This window comes from Tenrec ecaudatus, chromosome X (assembly GCF_050624435.1).
Source record: "Tenrec ecaudatus isolate mTenEca1 chromosome X, mTenEca1.hap1, whole genome shotgun sequence".
Taxonomy (NCBI): domain Eukaryota; kingdom Metazoa; phylum Chordata; class Mammalia; order Afrosoricida; family Tenrecidae; genus Tenrec; species Tenrec ecaudatus.
Genome location: NC_134548.1, coordinates 32,811,142 through 32,832,057, shown reverse-complemented (window position 1 = coordinate 32,832,057; position 20,916 = coordinate 32,811,142). Strand labels below are relative to the sequence as shown.

The 20,916-nt window shown below is 38.1% G+C and overlaps 1 protein-coding gene across 1 annotated transcript in view; it reads left to right on the top strand.

The window, feature by feature from the left end:
- Positions 1 to 20,916, top strand: part of LOC142433260 (dystrophin-like) — a 432,482-nt gene that overhangs the window by 231,398 nt on the left and 180,168 nt on the right. The window contains exon 10 of the mRNA XM_075538341.1: positions 14,309 to 14,428. Coding sequence (XP_075394456.1) covers positions 14,309 to 14,428 — 120 coding nt within the window. The remainder of the gene's footprint in view (positions 1 to 14,308; positions 14,429 to 20,916) is intronic.

Below are 20,916 nucleotides of genomic sequence, written 5' to 3'. Positions count from 1 at the left end.
TTTTTTCCTTTCTTGAACCTATTGTGTGAGTCCATTTCATTGAGTTTCCCTTACATGTGGTGACCTTCTACGTTACCAAATCTGTCATCCTTTCCAACTAGTATTATTTCCTAATAACCTATCCATAATATGGAAGTCAAATGTCTCCTGAACCAGGCTTTTAGAAAACATTCTGGTGGTGCTGAAATAAGTTGCTAATGCCAATGTTCTATGGAGTCAGTTGATTCTGGCACAGGGTGAACCCACATGACAGAGTAGATCCTCTTCATAGGGTTTGCTGTAGGCTATACAGGAGCAAATTTCCAGATCTTTCCCCTGAAGAACCATTCACTACATAATTTTTCAGATAGCAGTAGAGTGTATTAGAGTTAGGCCACAAGGACACTCTTTTGAAACAAATTCTGTTTATTGATCATCCTGCTTGTACTTGGGAAGCATTCAGTGCTTCTCGATCGCTCAAATCCCTCTAACAAAATGGTCTCTAAGGTCACCTATATGGTAGCCTAGGACTTAGCAGACACAACAACATTCATTTCTAACAAAAAGGTCAAAACAATGGATTCTGATATAGTTGAAGACTAAGAGTATGATGAAATAAAATGTAAGTGGATATCGAAATAAAACTCTTAGAGTCTATTGGGGAAGCTTATTTAAGACATTCAGTAAATTTGTAACACAGTTACACACCATAAACCGATCCTTGTGGGGAATGAGAAAATATTGTGACCAGCCAGGCTTAGCAAAGTGGATATTGCATTGAAAAGAAAGTTAGAAGTCATTTCCAGATGATTTCATGCAGAGTCATAAAAGACCAAGAGCCTAGCTCAGAGGAGTGTTAAAAGAAAGAAGTAAGGGTGAACCATAGGAAAAAAAGTATGACGACTTCTTATAGCCTCATCAATTCCTAAAGCATTCTGATTTGGTGTTTGAAGGGTTTACTTGAAAGTTAAAAAAGTTCAAGTCCACGTGCAGTGGTGCGTTAACCAATTGATCATACTATGTAGACAACCTTCTACTACAACAGCTTTTCTAAGTTAGAACTTTCCTAGATGTTAGATTGTTTCCATGATTCTTTAGAGCACTTCTGGTTTCTTACCATATGCTTTGGCAAATTTTATACTTGATACAAGCTTAGTTGTCACCATTTTTTCCATTTGTGTCTTTATTCAGTTCAACTAAAACACAACTTCCTGGAAGTTGATATTTTGGTTAAGCATTTTTCTAATTGCAATGATTGAAAAGTGGAAGGACAGTAAATTGCAATACAATTTAATTAATCACCAATAGAAAGTTTTATTGCATTAGTTATCTGGTACTGCTATAATGAATTATCACAAGTAGATGGCTTTAAACAAAGCAAAAATAATCTTCACAAAACTTAGGAGAGGGGCGGGGAATGCCCAACCCACAGGCTGTGTAGGGTTTGCAAAATCATCATACCAGCTAGCATGACATGCCTCACCAAAGAGAAACAATTCCAGTCATCATATTAGGAGAGTGTCACTTAAATGTTTGGCCAATGTGGCCCTTGAATAATATTATAAATATCCAAATGATCCTTGGTAGGAAAAAAGCTTCCTCACCCTGGGTAGGAAGTTAGAAGTCTAAATTCAGAGCACTGGCCCCAAGGTAAGGCTTTCTCTGTCTGTCCTAGAATAAGGTCTTGGAAATTTCTCTGGTTCTTGATACCTACACGTCTTACCCTATCTCTGCTTACTAACTGCCACTGAGACCATTCCAATTCAGCAACCATTTATAGTGTTTCTGAGACTGTAATTTTTCACAAGAGAAGTTTGTCTGGTGTTTTTTTTTTTTTTGTCTCTCCAAGAAAGGTTAGTGGGTTGAACTACCAGCCCTAAGGTTCACCGTCAAACACCTACCCAACACTGCCATTGCTTGATAGTATACATTTAATCTTCTTTTATATCTCTGAAGAGATTTGACTTAACACTGGGCCTGGGGGACAATGGCCATTATTTCGGAGAACTCCAAGGCCAGTTGGCATGGCATAGACCACGAAGACGATGCCCTACATTGGTTTGGGTTTTGAATGCTCATGAGCTGCCATTGAAAGTGCAACTATCGTGTCTCCCTGTGAACCAGGAAGGAAAGGGATATAAATTGAAGACATATGATAAGAATTAATCCAATGATTTACACATCCGTTCTGATGACCCGGAGACCAGAATAAATCAGTGGTGATCAAATCCCAACTATTTTGAAAGGAATCCCATTGTGGACTTGGGGAAAAACATGGAACAAAACTCAGAATCATAAGACACTGGAGAAACACCTGATACTTTGACCTTTCAGGTCTGGGAAGGAACTTGACTCCATTTTCATTCAAAAAGCAGACAGGCCTGTTAAGGAAATTATAACACAAGTAGAATATGTGCACCTTAGACTAAACCTCTCTGAGATTAAGTTGGCAGCATTTGTGCAAGGACAAAGTTCAGAAGGGTTAGGAGGGAAGGTGGAGTGGGGCAGGGAGCAGGGAGGAGCTGACCTGAATGACTGCCTTGAGGGGATTGCAGTGGATGAGATGAAGCAAAATGTGTATGGGTTGTTTAATGTAAAGCTGATCATCTCTGCTCTGTAACCTTTCATCCAATTCACAAATTACAAAATGAGGTGGATTCAAATCATACTGTATACTAATTCTGCCTCATTAACATCATAAAAACATTACTCAATGAGACTATAACCACAAGCCTGGATGTTAGGATATAAACACAAATTTGGGTGGGGGGGAATTCATTCATAGCAGTCTCTGACTGCCACCCACAGAGTCATATCCTTGTCACCCCTAAAGTCATATCCTCCCTAAAGTCATATCCTTCCCACACATTCATCTCACCACATCATCTCAAAAGTCTTCAATTAACTCAAGTTAAAATTCTCATCTTTGGAAGCATCTGAATGAATGAAATGTTCAGTATATCTCGTTCTGTGGCAAAATTCCTTTCCACATTGAACTGGTAAAATGTAGCATATAAATGATTTATTTCTAGAATACAAATTAATCTGTCCCTTCATTTTGCAAAGTTGAAAGAGTTTGCAAAATCAAAATTCATCCTCGTTCACTCCATCTTCTGTATCAGTGGTTCTCCACCTTCCTAATGCCATGACCCTTTAATACAGTTCCTCATGTGGTGACCCCCAAACATAAAATTATTTTCATTGCTACTTCATAACTGTCATTTTGATACTGTTATGAATCTGACAACCTCTGTGAAAGGGTCATTTGTCGGCCACTGGACATCCCCTTATAGAAGGGTCTTGGGGAGGAGACAAGCAAGTCATGGTGAGATGTAGCAACAATGAAACATACAACTGTCCTCTAGTTCCTAAATGCTTCCTTCTCTCACCCCCACCCCTCACACACTATCATGATCCCAATTCTACCTTTCAAGTCTATCTAGACCAGAGGATGGACACTGGTACAGATAGGAATTGGAAACACAGGGAATCCAGGGGGGATGATTCCTTCAGGACCAGTGGTGTGAGTAACGATACTGGGAGGGTGGAGGGAGGGTGGGTTGAAAAGGGGAAACCGATTACAAAAATTTACATGTGACCTCCTCCCTGGGGGACGGACAGCAGAAAAGTGGGTGAAGGAAGATGTCAGACAGGGCATGATATGACAAAATAATAATTTATAAATTATCAAGTGTTCATGAAGGAACGGGGAAGGGGAGCGTGGAGGGATGGTGGAAATGAGAGCTGATGCCAGGGTTTTAAGTGGAGAGTAAATGTTTTGAGAATGATGAGGGCAGTGAATGTACAAATGTGCTTTACACAATCGATGTATGTATTGATTGTGAAAGGAGTTGTATGAGTCCCTAATAAAACGATTTAAAAAAACTAAAAAAATACGATATTCATTTCCCTGATTTTGTGCTTTCATGGTATTCAAAGTTTTCTGTCGACTACCGAAATATGCAGTTCATGTCAAGCTACACCAAATTCTGGAAATATTTCTTACCCTTTCCCTTCCCTTGCAATTACTCCTGTTGCTGGTGGTGGTGGTTGTTTTTAGGTGCTGCCGAGTTGGTTCAGATACAGAGCAAATGTTATGTATAACTGAAGGAAACACTGCCCTGTCCTGCTCCATCCTCACAATTGTTATTATGTTTGATCTCATTGTTGCAGCCCCTGGATCAATACATGTATTCGAGGGTCGTCTTCTTTTTATCTGCCCCTCTACTGTACCAAGCACAGTACCCATTTCAGGGACTGATCTCTCCTAATAATATATCCAAAGTGTCTCAGGTTAAATGTTACTATCCTTGCAGGAGACGTCTGTCTGTACTTCTCCCAAAGCTAATTTGTTTGCTTCTTTGGCAGCCCAGGGCAATTTCAATATTCTTTTGCAGTACCATGACTCAAATGATCTCTGCCCCAATCATCATAAAGCCTTCTATAATCTCTGCCCCAATCATCACAAAGCATTCTCTTTGATAATCATCTTTTTGGGGACTCATCCTGACTGATATCCAGATACTCTGCATACCACTATTCCTCCAGACCCACGTGAGAACTGTGTTAGGCTGGGTTGTCTTGAGAAAAAAATAAAGTCAAAACTAACTGCCATGAGATAAATTCCAACTCATAGGGTTCCTTTAGGAGAGAGTAGAACTGATCCTGTGGGTTTCAGAGACTGTATATCTTTCTGGGAATAGAAAGCCTAATGTGAAATGCTGACCTTGCAGTTAGCAGCCCAACTAGTTTAAGCAACCAGGGCTCTCTTTATTTCAAAAGCCTTGATTACACAGAAATATCTTTCTATATTACAGTTCCCACTCACTGCCAGTGAGTCAATTAGGACTCACTTAGAACCTATGTCAGATTTTCAAAGCTGTAAATATTTATAGAAACAGGCAGCCTTTTCTTTCTCCAGCGGAATCGCTAGTGAGTTTTGACTGCGGTCCAGCATCTGCTATTATTCAAGGATCCTTGTTGTTCCTATGAAGTCAGCATGAGCTGTAAAGAAAGCTCAGGGACGACTGATTTAATCACACTGGTATCATTCCCTTGAACCTGCCACTCTAAGGCAGAATTCAATCTTCAATTTGTATAATCAATATATCAAGCTAATATGATACTGGACTACGATACACATACAACTACATAGAACAGGACAGTGAGTAATTACAAGCATTTTTATCTGATTATTCTTTCTACTTCAATGATTACCCAACATTGCCAAAACATGCAGTTCCTCCACACGCACACACACAGACAAACACACACACACACATGCACAGGTACACAGGTTAGCATTGAAACATCATAGAACCTGAGTTCTAAAGTTCATCTACCTGGGTTGGAACTTTGGTTCTACCCTAGTCAAATTTTTACTCACATTACAATCAGATACCTAAACTATTAAAATATCATGTTATGAGAGAAAACCAAAATGTATTATTAAGACCCACAAATGTATTATTAAAGGAAAAGATCCCTCTATGAAGGTGTTATTTTTCCTTCAAGGGTTATGCCCTTCTGAAGGTGGTGTTTCCGTTTATCCCTCTCATCTCCAGCTAATTCAACGTTCTTTGATTTACCCCATATCAAAATGGAGGGACTCAAGTCATTCGTGTTATTGTTCGATGTTCTTTGAGTTTGGGGAGCAAAAAAAAAATCTGAAGGAGCAAAATTATGGCTGTAAAGACGATGGGATAACATTCCCCAAGAGAATTATTTTAGTACAGTCCTTGCTACTCTAAAAATGAGTGGGTGCATTGTCAGGTGGAAATTCCCTGGAAAAATTGCCTGATACTTTATCATCAATTCAGTTTTCAGTTTTATCAAAACTTCCTCTTGATACGTCTCTGCAATTGTCCTGTGTTCTTTAAAAAGTCTTATTGGCATCTCATGAAACACTTGCCATGGCCTTCTACTTTTTGCAGAATCATTTTATCAGGGGCTCTTATACCTCTTATCCCAATCCATACATACATCATGTGTCAAGCCCATTTGTACATATGTTGCCGTCATGCTCAAAATATTTCCATTCTACTCAAGCCCTTGGGATCAGCTCATTTTCCTCCCTCTACCACCCTCCCTCTCTCATGAACCCTTGATAATCCATAAAGTAATACTTTTATTGATATCTTACACTGACCGCTGTCTCCCTTCACACACTTTTCTGCTGTCTGCCACCTCAGAGGGGGCGTGGTGGTTATATATTGATCATTGTGCTCATTTCCCCCCACTGACATCTCTAATTTAAGTTGAACTGGCCCAGAAGTTGCTGAGGGAAGGCATTGTTTTGTTTGCACTTATTTTTTGAAGGCAACCTAATGAGACAAAGACAAATGTAGTATTGGGAGAACTTGTCTGCAGCTGTACATGGATTGAGGAGATATGTTTAAACATTTTCCCTGGAATAAATATGTGCATGTATTCAACTGGAACTCTAGTAGTAATCCTTTTGACTTATCCTAATTTGTTTTTCTATAAAATTTACAAGGGACCCAGGTGCTTGTTTGATTCAATCATGCTACCCTTGCACTGTTTATTAGGCTTTATTTCAAGATAGCTCATACAACAGTTTCCGAGCCTTACACAATTGTGCATTTTCGTTTTCCCTGAATTTTTTCTCTTTTGTGTTAAATTATACTGAAGTAGCCAAGTTCTGGAGTAAATACTGAAGTGACTCTGTTTCTTGTGGTCTGCCAAAGCCAATTTTTGAAAAGTTTTTTACATGGGTCAGAGAAAAAAGAAACTCACTGATGACATTTGAAGGAAGTACCTATAGAAGAAAAGTCAGATCCTGAGTTGTACTAAAGGACATATTTTTGGCTGGCTCTTTTACCTAGAGAATGATTTAGAAGAAATACAATTATTCGTAGAGGTATAACAACATCCTCTGTGAAATCTAAGCATTCTTAGTGTTAAATCTAATCTCTGCCCTTTTCTCTTGTCATAGGAAAATACAATTGTTATTTGAAATCAGAGAACAAATACCACTGATATTTGTGTCTACCTAATGACAGTAAGGAAAATTAATTAGGCACGTGACAGGTTTTTAAAAAATATCTCATGTTGCAAATGGGTTACCTAAATGAAAATAATGACAAAGAATGCATGCCTAAAATTCATGCACGTATACATATATAGGTATAGAAACAATTGACTTTTGAATGACTAAAAAGTAGAATATATTTTAACAATCTTATTACAGTTTTTTAACCTGAAGACATTACTTCCTGATAGGCAAATAAGACAAATGCCCTAGTGTACTTCTTCAGGGATTCATCTATTTTGGGATTTAAGTTGCCTCATATTTCAGGATTAATTAGCAAATTAACTATATGTCTCCATTGTATAAATGGAGATTTCAGAAAGTCTAGTCTATAAAATGTCAATATTTAAATAAAAGTTTAGTACAAAAAGCAACCAAAGAAAAGTTTTGTGTATCTTTCAAAGAGTGGTAGTCATGAAAATCCTATTTTATCAAATAGGAAAAGCAGCAAGCATAATTGACCCAAACTCTGATGATCAAGGTCATAATTCATGGAGTTTCCATTGGAAAAAAAACAATGAAAAATTTTATTTTCACATTTTATGTGACATTTCTGCTACTTCTAAGACATGCTCAATATGTGAACCCTATTTATTAAAAGTATCTACTTCAGCACAGGAGACAAACAACTCTCTCTAAATTTTTTTGTAGAATTAATATATTTATTTTTAAAAATATCTTTATTGGAGACTCTTACATCTTATTACAATCCATACATTCCTCCAATGTGTCATATTTATACATATGCCACCATCATCATTTTCAAAGAATTCTCTTACCACTTGAGCCCCTGATATCAGCTCCCCATTTCTTTCCCCTCCCTCCCCCATCTACCTTCCCTCATGAACCCTTGATAAGTTACAGATTAATTTTTCCATATCTTACATCATCCTCTGTTGCCCTTCACCCACTTTCCCATTATTTGTCCCCCTGAGAAGGAGTTCTAGATTAATCCCCCTTTCTCCCCCCATGCTCCCCTAATCCTCCTGATATTGCTACTCTCATTGTTGGCCCTGAGGAGTTCATCTATCCTGGATTCCCTGTGTTGTGGGCTCATATCAGGAGCAGTATGCATGTTCTGGTCTAATCCAATTTTTTAAGGTACAATTGAGGTCATGATTGTGGGGTGAAGGAAGGACCAAAGAGATAGAGGAAAGTTGTGTGTTTCATCGGTGCTATACTGCGCCCTGACTGGCTCATCTCTTTCCTGTGTCCCCTCTGGGGGGATGTCCAATTGTCTACAGATGGTCATTGTTCTCCAATCCATGCCCACCCCTCATTCACATTGGGTATGGTTTTATTCTGGGTCTTCTTTGCAGATGACATAATGCTATATATAGGAAACCCTAAAGAAACAATTAAAATTTGTTGGAATTAATTGAAAAAAGTTGGCAACCCAACAGGCTATGAGATCAACATCCAGAGATCAGTTAGATTCTTGAATATTAACAAAGGTGGTACTGAAAAATAAATGAAAAGAACAATACAATTTACAATAACTCCCTAAAAGATAAAGTGCCTAGGAAGAAATCCCATCAGAGAAATCAAAGACTTGTAAAAGAAAACTATAAAACACTTCTAAAATGAACTAAGAGAGACACAAATGTAAACATCACCCATGCATTTAGATATGATTACTAAATATTATGAAAAGAATCATATTACCCCCAAAACTTTAGAAATTCAATGCAATATCAACTCAAATCTCCGGAATTATTTGAAAGAAATGGAAAAACTGATTACCAACCTATTTTGAAAGAAAATAAGCTCAAGATAAATGAAACACTATTAAAAATAAAAATAATGTAGGAGGTCTTTTACTCTTAAGATACACCTGATCCTTAATTTAGCTTAAAACACATTAAGTGGAGAAAATAGCCTTTTCAATAAATGGTATTGATAAAATTGAATTAAAGGCATTCACATCGATACAGAAAATATAATGAAAAAATTCCCACACTCTAGAACACAACATCAAGGCCCAGGACTTTGTAAAAATACATTTATGCTCATCAAAAGATAATTTCAAAAGAATTAAAAGTGTTAAAGACTGGGAAAATTATTGAGCAATGCTATCAGAGATAATGGGCTAATTTTAAAAATCTAAAGCAAACTACAACACCATAATAAAAAATAACCCAATTTTTTAAATGGGCACAGGATATCAATAGACAATTTACTAAAAACGACATCTAAGCATTCAACCATCATATGAAGAAATGTTAACAGTCATTAGTAATAAGAGAAATACAAATTAAGACAGCAATACCACCTTACCACCACCACCCCCAAAAAATACCTCCTTACAGTAAGATACCTGTCACTCTTTGAAAAAAATTGAAAAAAAATGAAAACAGAAGATAAATGCTGGAGAGGATATAGAGAGATTGGAACGTTCATATATTGCTGATGGGACTCCAGGATTGTACAACTACTATGGGAATCACTATGACATTTCCTTAAACAGATACAAATGTGATCCTGTGATACATTATGGTCCTAAATACTTTATGACCCTGTAATCTCTCTATTTGATATATGCCCTACAGAAATAAAGAACAGAACGTGAGCAGACATATGCACAGCTGTGTTTATTACAACAATTTCTATAATAGCAAAAATAGTGAAACAATAAAAAACTCCAACTAAAGAGGGTTCTATATACAGATTGTGTTACATTCTTACAATGGAATATTAAGCATCCTTAAAATGCAATGACAAGGCTGTCAAACACCTTAAGACAGATAAAATTGGAGAACATTATGTTTACCAGAGGATAGTGAATCGTGTTAAGATAAATATTTGATGACACCATTTTATAAAGGAAAATTAACAATAAAGATGTTTTTCTCACTAAAGATTAGACAGTGAGCAATATAAACAATAAATGAAATTGGAGGGATGGAGTGAGGGTGAAGGAAAAACAAGAACAGAAAGAAACACATATACTGGGAGTTTACTGGGATACTGGTACTGATGTGACCTGATGAGGTGGGCTATACAACTATATAGAATGTTTTGTGAGTATTATATTTTACAAACCAGAGAGAATATATATATGCAAAACAAAAACACAAAAGAATTATAAATTCCTTCCATGATTATTGCTTCATCTCCTAATATATGCAATTGTACATAAAACTCAAAAGTCACTGTCATTGAGTCAATACTTACTCTTAATGACCCCTTGTGGATTTCTAAGATTGTAATGCTTTATGAACGTGGAAAGCCCAGTCTTCCTCCCATGGAGCTGCTCATTGTTTTAACCTCCTAACCATGTGGATCTCAGCCCATCGAGTAGCCACTATACTCCAGATATTGAGGTATTTTACATTTTTGTGTGCGTGTGCATGGCTGATATTGGGGACACAGGTTAACACAGACTGTAAAGTTAATTAGCTTTTATTTTGAGAGTTGAGGTATGAGTAAATGGAAAATCGGACTACAATTTTGATAGTATTCCTGTTTTCTAGTTGTTGCATATGCTGAGAGGGAGAGATCAATTTGACCTTGTTATTATTGATTGGGTACGCAAAAAGATGTAGCCTTAATAAACATCATAGGAGAGCAAAGTAGATATTGAGAAAATAGTTTTAACACCAAATTCTCTATCTTATAAACTACTCCGATGTTAGACACTCTGGTGTCACTTTTTTGAGAGGTTTTTCTCCTCCTCTTCATTTCTCTCTATTTTCTGTCAGTCCTAAAAGGTCTACGTTAGATTTTAAAGTTGTCACCTCACCCTGAGGTTTTGCAGTACTTTGCCTCAGCACTTACTTGAAAGCATACAATGTCAACACTTGATGAATAAGGCAAGAATGCCATTTGAGATTATAGATCAAGTTCACAAGCAAAGCAACATCAACAGCGTGTTGGGGAAAATAAGGAGCCCATTTGATGACATACGGTATAGCACAATCCTTGCTTTGAGAGAAGCATTTCATGGCTCACACAATTATTTTCCCAAGGTTCTCTAGGAAAATAGATGTAAAATAACAGTAAAAACAACCATTTTCATTTGAAAACTGTGACTATCTTGGAGTTATTCTATAGTGTTTAAAATGTTAAGTCATGGCACCTGCGTGACGACAGCACTTGGCTGTTAACCAGAAGGTGCATTGATTCAAACCTACTGGTCACTCCACAGGAGAAAGGTGTAGCAGTCTGTTGCAGTAAAGATTACTGCCTTGACTCACCCAGGGGGCCGTTCTGATCTGTCCTATCTGCTGGCTCTGAGCAGTAGTGAGTTTAATGCTATAATGATCATAAGAATTGACTAAATTCAAGAACCCAAGTTAAGGTATATTGTCCATCAACTTTATAACTTGATTATGATTTTAAAAATTCCTGACTGACACGTTTTAAAATGCTCCCACTGCTGGCTGTTCTAACTCAGAAGCCAGAGACTCAACATAGCTGTCAAGGACAGCCCTGAATGGTAATGTTTCCATTTTGGGCTTCGTAGCAGAAACAGTTTTATGAAGCAGTGTAAGCTCCAGAATGTCAAAGCCGTGATAGGCAGTAGAGACTCCATTCAGAAAATAGATGCGTAGTCATTTCACTCTAAATTGCATCACTTGAAAAGGCAGCAAGAAAATCTAGCAAGCAGTAAAATGAAGACCTTTTATTGTTTTCTGAAATGTTGATATGAGAAAGTCAAAACATTCGAGAAAAAAGTGCTCAATGCATTTGAGATTGCGTTTCAGCTACCCTAATAAATACCCCTACCTGACATCATTGTTGTTAGGTGCCTAGAGTTGATTCCGACTCATAGCAACCCTATATATCCCAGAACAAAACACTGCCAAGTTCTGCTCCTCCTCATGGTTCTTCTTAAGTTTAAGGCCAGTGTTGCTGTCACTGGGTCAATCCATCTGATCCAGGGGCTTCCTTTCTTTCAGTGCCATCCTACTTTACAAAGCATGATGTCCTTCTCCAAGGACTGGTCTCCCCTGATACCATATACAAAGCACGTGGGACAAAATCTCACCATCCTTTTACTTAGGGAATATTCTGGGTTTTGTTCTCAAAGACAGATTTGTTGTTGTTGTTGTTTAATTTTTGGTAGTCCATGCTTCTTTCAATATACTTCACCATAATTCAAATATATAGATTCTTCTGCCCTCTTCCTTAGTCAATATCCAACTTTCATATGTATATAAGGTTTCTTTGTTTGTTTCTTTGTTTGTTTGTTTGTTTGAAAGACAAAGCCAGTCTGGTGATTTTCCAGCACTGTTATTAAGAAAGTACTTCAACTCTTCCATAAAGTCACTGACCATGTCAGAAACTGCCCATGTCGCTTTTTGGGTGTTGTGTTACTTTATAAAAGTTTCTAAGGAACAAATTTGATGACTGGAGTTTTGGCTTCCACATTCATGCATAACCATGCCAGTCATAACTGATAGTTGGGAAAGGTCCTCGTAAATGAATTCCCAGGCAATTTGCCTTGGTTCTAGAGCAGCATTCTCAGTTGACTCCTCCTCTACTTACTCTCAATTTAATCTATGTTTATCTCTTCTGCCCAGTCTATTTTATCTTTATTCCCCAGGCTCAAAATGAAAAAAAAAATCTGCTGAAAAAGAATGACAGTGTGGTTTTGTGACAACCTACCTCAATTTAAGAAAAGATTCATATTTGTTATGACTTCAAGAGTGAAGGATATGCATTCTTTTTCTGTTTTCATCCCAGGATTCAGCAGACAGAAAAAAACCTATCTTTGGTCTGATTAAATTAACAAAATTGTACGACTCCTTTAATTGGATTATAATTTTGTGGAACCAAGAAATGCGAAACTCATCTGTGCTTATTGCCTCTACCTGCTATATGGCATCATGCATTCAAAGAATAGCTACTGATCTTTAGGATGTAGTGCACAAGTAACTAGAGACCACAAATGATTAAATCAATAAAGAGGAACTATTGAGTTGGATAATGGTGTGTAAAAATAAACAAACAAAACATTACTGATGATTATAAAAGAAAACACTGTGGTTGAACTACAAAGTAACAAGGGAGAAAATTTAGAAAAAAACTCTCATTCAACTTGAGTCCTGAACTACATGGAGAGTTTATTTAAGGTTCTGGAGGGTGAGTGCTTTCAGGAGAGAACAGCTTGAAAGAATTGTGGCAGAGAGAGAAGGCAGCTGTAGCAGAAACTCTAAGAGGAGAGCGATGACATGAAATTAGGGAAGAGAGGGAGCCTGGTGCTAGATCAGACAGTGAAACATGTGACAGTCAGAACCCGATGGCTCTGACGGCTTCTTTTTTACTAGGGCTGGCCAGTTATCTGCCTATGACCTGGCAAAGCCTTACCACTCATCTATCACTCTTGTTTGTTGAGAGGACTAGAGTTTTCCTTCTTCAATGGGTTCTGCTTGACATACGTTTTACTGTCTAAGGATTTCAGGAAAGGAAGGGTGACGGACCTTCTTAGCATGATGAGAAACCATTGGCAGTCACAAAGAAGGATGTCATCTAATTTCATTTGAGCAAAAGGGAAAGAACTGATTAAGGAAGTGCAACTCACCAGTTGATGGGGTAGAGAGGCAAGCAGCTGAAGTTGGTTGGTGCATGAAAGTTAAGAAAAAGAGGAAAGAAAAAATACAAGATAGGGGAACTGGGAGTTGTTACTGATATTTATAATAAAGGTTTCCATGGGATAGTGACAAAGAGAAGGGGAACATGAACTATAGAAAAACAAAATATTTTTCAGGGAAGAAAGCAATCACTTATCAAGAATTAACCGGAGGTATTTGTTGGGTCCAGAAAAATGGTGATGGTGAGCTCCAGTAAAGTAAAACCAAAAAGTCAATTCCCACACATGGTGACCCTATAGGACAGGGTTGAATGATCCCTGATAGTTCCTGAGACTGTAATTCTTTACTGGGTTGAAAGACTCCTCTTTCTCCCAAGGAGTGGCTGGTGGTTTCGAATTGCTGACCTTGCGGTTAGCAGCCCAACGCATAAGCACTATGCTTCCAAGACGCAAAAGATCATCCATTGCAGTAGAAAAGTGTTTAGAAAGATGAGGGGGTGGGTGGAATAAGTAAAATAACTACCCCCCCTGGAGATTTTCCAACATATTCTCTCCTTATATGCTTCTAAGTTCAATTGTCAAGAAATCATTGCTAAGGTCCGTAGCAGAAAAACTCAAGTGTGTAATGCTTCTAGTCGAATAACAATGATAATACCCAAGACATGAAAGGAATAAATCACATTTGGAAAGAGAGTCTTACTTTAAGTTCATTAATTTAAAACTTTTCAAATTTTATCTTTCAGGTGCTTCAAGAAGACCTAGAACAGGAACAAGTCAGGGTCAATTCTCTTACTCACATGGTGGTGGTGGTCGATGAAACAAGTGGGGATCATGCAACGGCTGTTTTGGAAGAAAAACTTAAGGTAAGTGTCAAATTATTTTCTTTAGAAAATGAAACAGGTTATTCAAAGGACTTAAGAACAATGTATAATTAATCAGAAAATTATTATTATGATTTCTATATTAAAAGGTTCTAGAATGCAATATAATTATTAATATCATTTGAAATGTTTTTTTTATGTTTATTAGTGTACTCAATGCTCTTTTTTTAACACTAGCTTCCCAGAGGTCAGAGAAATTAACATGTGAAAATACAGGTTTGGTTTTTTTTTTAGTTTTTTTCCAATACTTTTATTAGGTACTCTTATATCTCTTATCACAATCCATACATTCCTCTAATGTGTCAAGCACATTTACACATTTGCCACCATCATCATTTTCGAGGCATTCTCTTCCCACTTGAGGCCCTGATATCAGCTCCCCATTTCTTCCCTCCTCCCCCATCTGCCCTCCCTCATGAACCCTTGATAAGTTATAGATTATTTTTCTATATGTTACATCGTTTGATCCTAGTGATCGATTACCCCTTTCTCCCCCTGTCTTCCCCTTTTCCTCCTGGCATCTCTACTCCCATTGTTGGCCTGAGGGGTTTATCTATCCTGTATTCCCTGTGCTGTAGGCTCTTATCTGTAGCAGTGTGCTTGTTCTGGTCTCATCCAATTTCTAAGGTAGAATAGAGGTCATAATAGTAGAGTGAAGGAAGCACCAAAGAGCTAGAGGAAAGTTGTGTGTTTCATCAGTGCTTTACTGAACCCTGACTGGCTCATCTCTTTCCTGTGAGCCCTCTGTGAGGGGATGTCCAATTGTCTATAGATGGGTTTTGGGTCTCCATTTCATGCCCCCCCCCCATTCACCTTGGGTATGGTTCTATTCTGGGTCTTAGATGCCTGATCCCATCAACACCTCCTGATCACATAGACTGGTGTGCTTCTTCCATGTGGGCTTTGTTACCTCTGAACTAGATGGGCGCTTCTTTATTTCAAGCCTTTAAGACCCCAGATGCTATATCTTTTGATAGCCAGGCACCATCATCTTTCTTCACCACATTTGTTTATGCTCGTGTTTTGTCTTCAGCAATCGTGTCGGGAAGGTAAGCATCACAGAATGCCAGATTGTTAGAACAAAGTGTTCTTGTATTAAGGGATTACTTGAGTTCAGGCCCACTATCCATCTGCAACTTAAATTCTTAACATATAGATATGAGTACCTAGATCTATTCCCCTGTCATTATATATATTTACAAATGTGCATGCTTGTATTTAGGCCTCTCTACAAGTCCTTAGTCTCCAGGTTCTTTTCTCTGTTTCCTTTTACTTTTCTCTTGTCCCACCATCATGTTCGGCCTTCATTCAGGTTTAGTAATTCCTCATTGCTACATTGCCCCTGATTAAGCCCCAGTAGGCATCTCACAACCTTCCTTCTTGTCCCTGGGTTGATTTGATTTCCACCACCCCCCTTCATTTCTCTCACCTCCCCTTCTGCCATATCCCCCAGAAACATTGGTCCCGTTCTTTTTATCTCTGAACTATTTATCCTGCGTATCTTATCAAGATAGACATGCAGAAACATTAATAAGTATAAAAACCAGGCTTGGCCAAATAAAACAACAAAAGAAGTCATTACTAACAAAACAATAACAATGACAAAACAAAATAACAATAACAGAAAGCCACTGACAAAAATGGAAAAGCCTATAAATAGTTCAAGGTCTGTTTGTTCGCCTTTACAAGTGTTTTCCAGTCGAGTCTGCTGGGGTACCACACTCTGTCTCCCAAGTCTATTTTTGGTATTTACCCGGGGTTTCATCACTCTGCTCCCCCTGGTACTCTGTTGCATGCCGTCAGTGCCTCACACCAGCATGATGGGGCCAGACTGCACTATTCCCGCACTGTGTCTCCAGTGCTTTCCCACGCAGCATCATGGGTCAGTGAGGGATGCTATGTCCCATGATGGGGCCAGCCATATGGTCCTCCTATACATTGTCTGCTCCGAGCAGGAACATCGTCCTTGGGGCTTGGGAGGCCAAGATGTTCTCTCCTCTCTCTCCATCCCTTTGCATTTCTCTGTGTACTCTAATCCAACGTGTCTCTCTCCCCAAGCTGTAGCTCCAGTGCTGTCCTCTGAAGTGCATTCTTCTGAGGTGTTGGGGGGGTGGTGTCCACATAGTCAGAATTGGGAACGGTCCCACTGACCTCTCTATTGGTTCATCGGGTTGAAGCCTGTTCTCGCTCTCCTTTTTCTGTGGAAATATAAACAATACCCTCCCCTTGGGTGGATTAGTGACCTGCTCCCCCTCCCTCACCCATATCTTTTTTTCTCCTCTTTCTTTCCCCCACTTATTTAGTTGGCTGTCATATATATCCTTAGATTGGGTATGCCCCCTGCCATAGTTGCTAGAACTCACCCCAGGGATCGCAAATACAATTTTTATACTTCAGTCGTATGATTTACAGAACTAGTGAAAAGAATATTGTTTTTGCCTTCCTTAAAGAAAATAGAAGGTAACAGTGACACACACACACAATACAAGGAATTACATCTAATGAGGTAAACTCTATTGGATGCCTTTAACTGTTATATTCCCAGTAACATTCAGGGTTTTTTTTTGTTTGTTTGTTTTTTATGAAGACCATTTAGGATATTTAAGCTATGGGACCTTAGTTTGTTGTTAGGTGCCCTTGAGTTGATTCTGATTCATAATGGCCCTAAGTCCAGCAGAATGAAACATTGCCTTAGTCCTATGTCATTTTCACAATTGTTATGTTTGAGCCCATTGCTGTAGCCACTGTGCCATTTCATCCCATTGGGGGCCATCCTCTTTCTGTATAGACCCTCTACATTACCAGGCATGATGTTCTCCCCTAGGAACTGGTCTCTTCTGATAACATGTCCAAAGTACTTGAGATGAACTCTGATCATCCTTTCTTCTAGGGAACTGTCTGAGCTCTAATTTTTTCAAGACAGATGTCTTTCTTCTTCTGGAAGTCCATGGTCTCTCAATAATCTTTGGTAGTACTATAGTTCAAATGGATCAATTTTTTTGTGGTCTTCCTTATTCATTTTCTTGGTTTCACATGCATCTGAGGTGTTTGGATATACTATGGCTTGGATCAGGAGTACTCAAAGGGATATCTTTTCACTTTACAGATGTCATATGCAGCATAATTATAAAGTTCAATATGTTGTTTGATTTTAAAATATTGTTATTAATTATGTGAGGATTTACATTTCAGATCATTGTTTTTTTTCTTGCAAGTGACAACTTAAACAATAAATCAATCTCCCACTTGCTTTTAGCTTCACTCCCTGTGTTCTTTTTCTCTAGCTCCTTCTTGTGTGATATTCTCTTACCCTTCGCACTAGTAAGCACCTCGCTACCCTGTAGTCTATTACATCTCCTTCTCTCTTTTCCTTTCCCATACCCCTGATAATATCAAAGTCTGATACTTTGGTATGAAAACCTTTACATTGGCTTTTTTTAATAATCATGATCTCATACAATGTCCTTTGTGACTGAGTAACTTCATTAAGCATGATTTCCTCCGAATCCGTCCATGTCATGATGTTTTTCAGCTTCATCATTATTTTATAACTCTGTGGAGTATTCCATTGTGCGTATATAGTTGAAGAAAAGACACATGGTTCTATGAGAGCTGTTTGTGATCCAATTGAGAAAAAAAAGTCCTTGACAACTTCAATATTTCCTCTATTTATCATGATGATCTCTATAGGTCCAGTTGGAAGGTTTTTGTTTTCTTTACATCGAGTTGCAATCCATATATGTGATCCTATATTCTTTTCTTCATGCACAAGTATTTCCAGTTCTCTTACTTTTCAGAAAACAAAATTGTGTCATGCATATTGTAGGTTGCTAATGAGCCTTCTTCTTATTCCAACTTCTGAGACTTCTTGCTGAGTATACAGATAGAATAACTTCTTGTTCAGCATACAGATGGACCAACACAACTTGATGCACACCTTTCTTGCTCTTAAACTATGTTCAATATAGCACTGTTGAAGCATATAACTGTCCTCTGATTCTTTTTTTTGCCTCCAGTTCTTTAATAATTCCTCTCCCTACTATTATGGTTTTAGTTTTACTTCAGTAATCCTGTTATCCTTGTGTATGTTCATTTGTATAATTAAGATCGTTCAATGCAAGAAATCCAAGATAAATAAACACTTCAGAAATAGTTACAGGAGTAATGGTTCCCTGCGGGTGCAGAAACAGAGGAAGGAAGAGGGGGTGGGGAACTGAAAGCAACAATGACTGTATAACTCCACTTGAAGGGAAGGAATAGCAGAACGGTAGGTGAACAGATATATTGAATGGTGTAAGATAAGGCAAAAGAAAAGAGAAAAAATGACATTTAATATAACAACAAGGGTTCCTGGGAGGTAGGGTATGGGAGGGCAGGGATAAAGGGGAGCTGATATCAAAGAGTGTAAGAAGAAAGAAAATGTTTGTAAAATGTTGGTGGCAGAAATTATACAATCATGCTTGATCTAATTGAAGTATGGATGGTTATAATATCTGTAAGAGCTCCCATGTTTTAAAGTGAGACATGCAAGAGAAAAGCAAACAAGCTATGCAATATCCTCTTGATCTATTCAAATGAGTGTCTTTGATCTGTATACAGTAATGGCTTAAAAATAATTATATTACTCATGTTATGATCCACAAAGCAGAATGCCTTTGCATAGTTAATAAAATTAAAACAAGTCCACAATAAAGAACCAATGATTTTGAGGGTATCTCACCTGAATTTAGAGACTATATCAAGAACAGATTTGATACAGTGAATACTAAATATTGAAGACTAGATGAACTGTGGTAAGACATTAAGAATACCACAAAGCAAAATGTCATTAAAAACAAGAAAGGAAAGATCAAAGTGAACGTCATCAGGGATTCTGAAATTTTCTCTTGAACTTATTAGAATAGCTAAAGTGAATGGGAGAAATGATGAAGTAAAAGACCTGTACAGAAAATGTTAAAATGCAGCTTGATAAGATAAATAAAGTATTATAATGAAAGGTGCAAAGACCTGGACTTGAGAATCAAAATGAAAAAGCATGCTCAGCATATCCAAAGATGAAATAAATGAATCAAAAACAAAAACCACTTATTTTAATGTTGCAACACTCAATGGGCATAATACTGAAGCTACGGACAGCAACAGAAGCAGATGAAAGGCATACAAATAGTCACAAAAAGAACTGGTTGTCATTCAGCCATTTTAAGATGTAAAATATGATCAAAAACCATGGTATTAAAGGACGAAGTTCAAGCTTCACCGAAGGCTGAAAAACAAGTCTCCAGGAAATGATGGAATGTCAAGTGTAATGTTTCAAAAAACTAGTGCAACCCTAGAAGCACTCACTAATCTATGCCATAAATTTTGGATGACAGCTTATTAATGTCTCTGCATATCTATCTAGAAAAGATAGGCGGGATAAACAATTCAGAGAAGAAAACAGTGAGCTGATGGTGCAAGGGGATATGGGAACAAGGGATGTGGGAGAAAGGAAAGGAGTGGGGGAAACCAGCCTAGGGACAAAGGAACAACAAGTGAACTAAATGGAGAGAAGGGAGTATGATGCCTAGTGGCACTTAATCAAGAGAGGTGTAGCAGCGAGGAATTACTAAACCCGAATGAAAGCCCAACATGATGGTGGGACAAGAGAAAAGTAAAAGGAAACAGAGGAAAGAACCTGGAGACAAAGGACAAATATAGAGGCCTAAATACAGGCATGCACATATGTAAATATATAAGGAGAGGGGAATAGAACTATGTACTAATATCTATATGTTAAGAATTTAAGTTGCAGATGGATAATGGGCCTGAATTCAAGCACTCCCTTAACACAAGAACACTTTGTTCTAACAACCCAACATTCTGTGATGCTCACCTTCCCAACATGATAGCTGAAGACAGAATGGGTGCATAGGCAAATGTGGTGAAGAAAGTTGATGGTGCCTAGCTATCTAAAGATATAGCGTCTGGGGTCTTAAAGGCTTGAGGATAAACAAGTAGCCATTTAGCTGAGAAGTAACAAAGCCCACATGGAAGAAGCACACCAGCCTGTGTGATCATGAGGTGTCCATCCATGGGTTCACGTATCAGGCATCTAAGACCCAGAACAGAATTATACCAATGTCAGTTGGGGGTGGGAGTGTGGGGGCGTCATGTAGGGACCCAAAGCCCATCTGTAAACAATAGGACATCCCCTCACAGAAGCGATGAGTGAATTAGGCTGCAGTATAGCACTGATGAAACACACAACTTCCCTCTAGTTCTTTAATGCTTCCTCCCATCCACTATCATGACCTCTATTCTACTTTAGAAATTGGATTAGACCAGAAAATGCAGTTACAGATAAGAGCCCCTGACATAGGGAATCCAGGATTGATAAACCCCTTAGGGCCAAAGGGAGAATCAATCACAAGGATCAACATATAACTCCCTCCCAGGGAAATAAACAACAGAAAAGTAGGTGAAAGGTGACA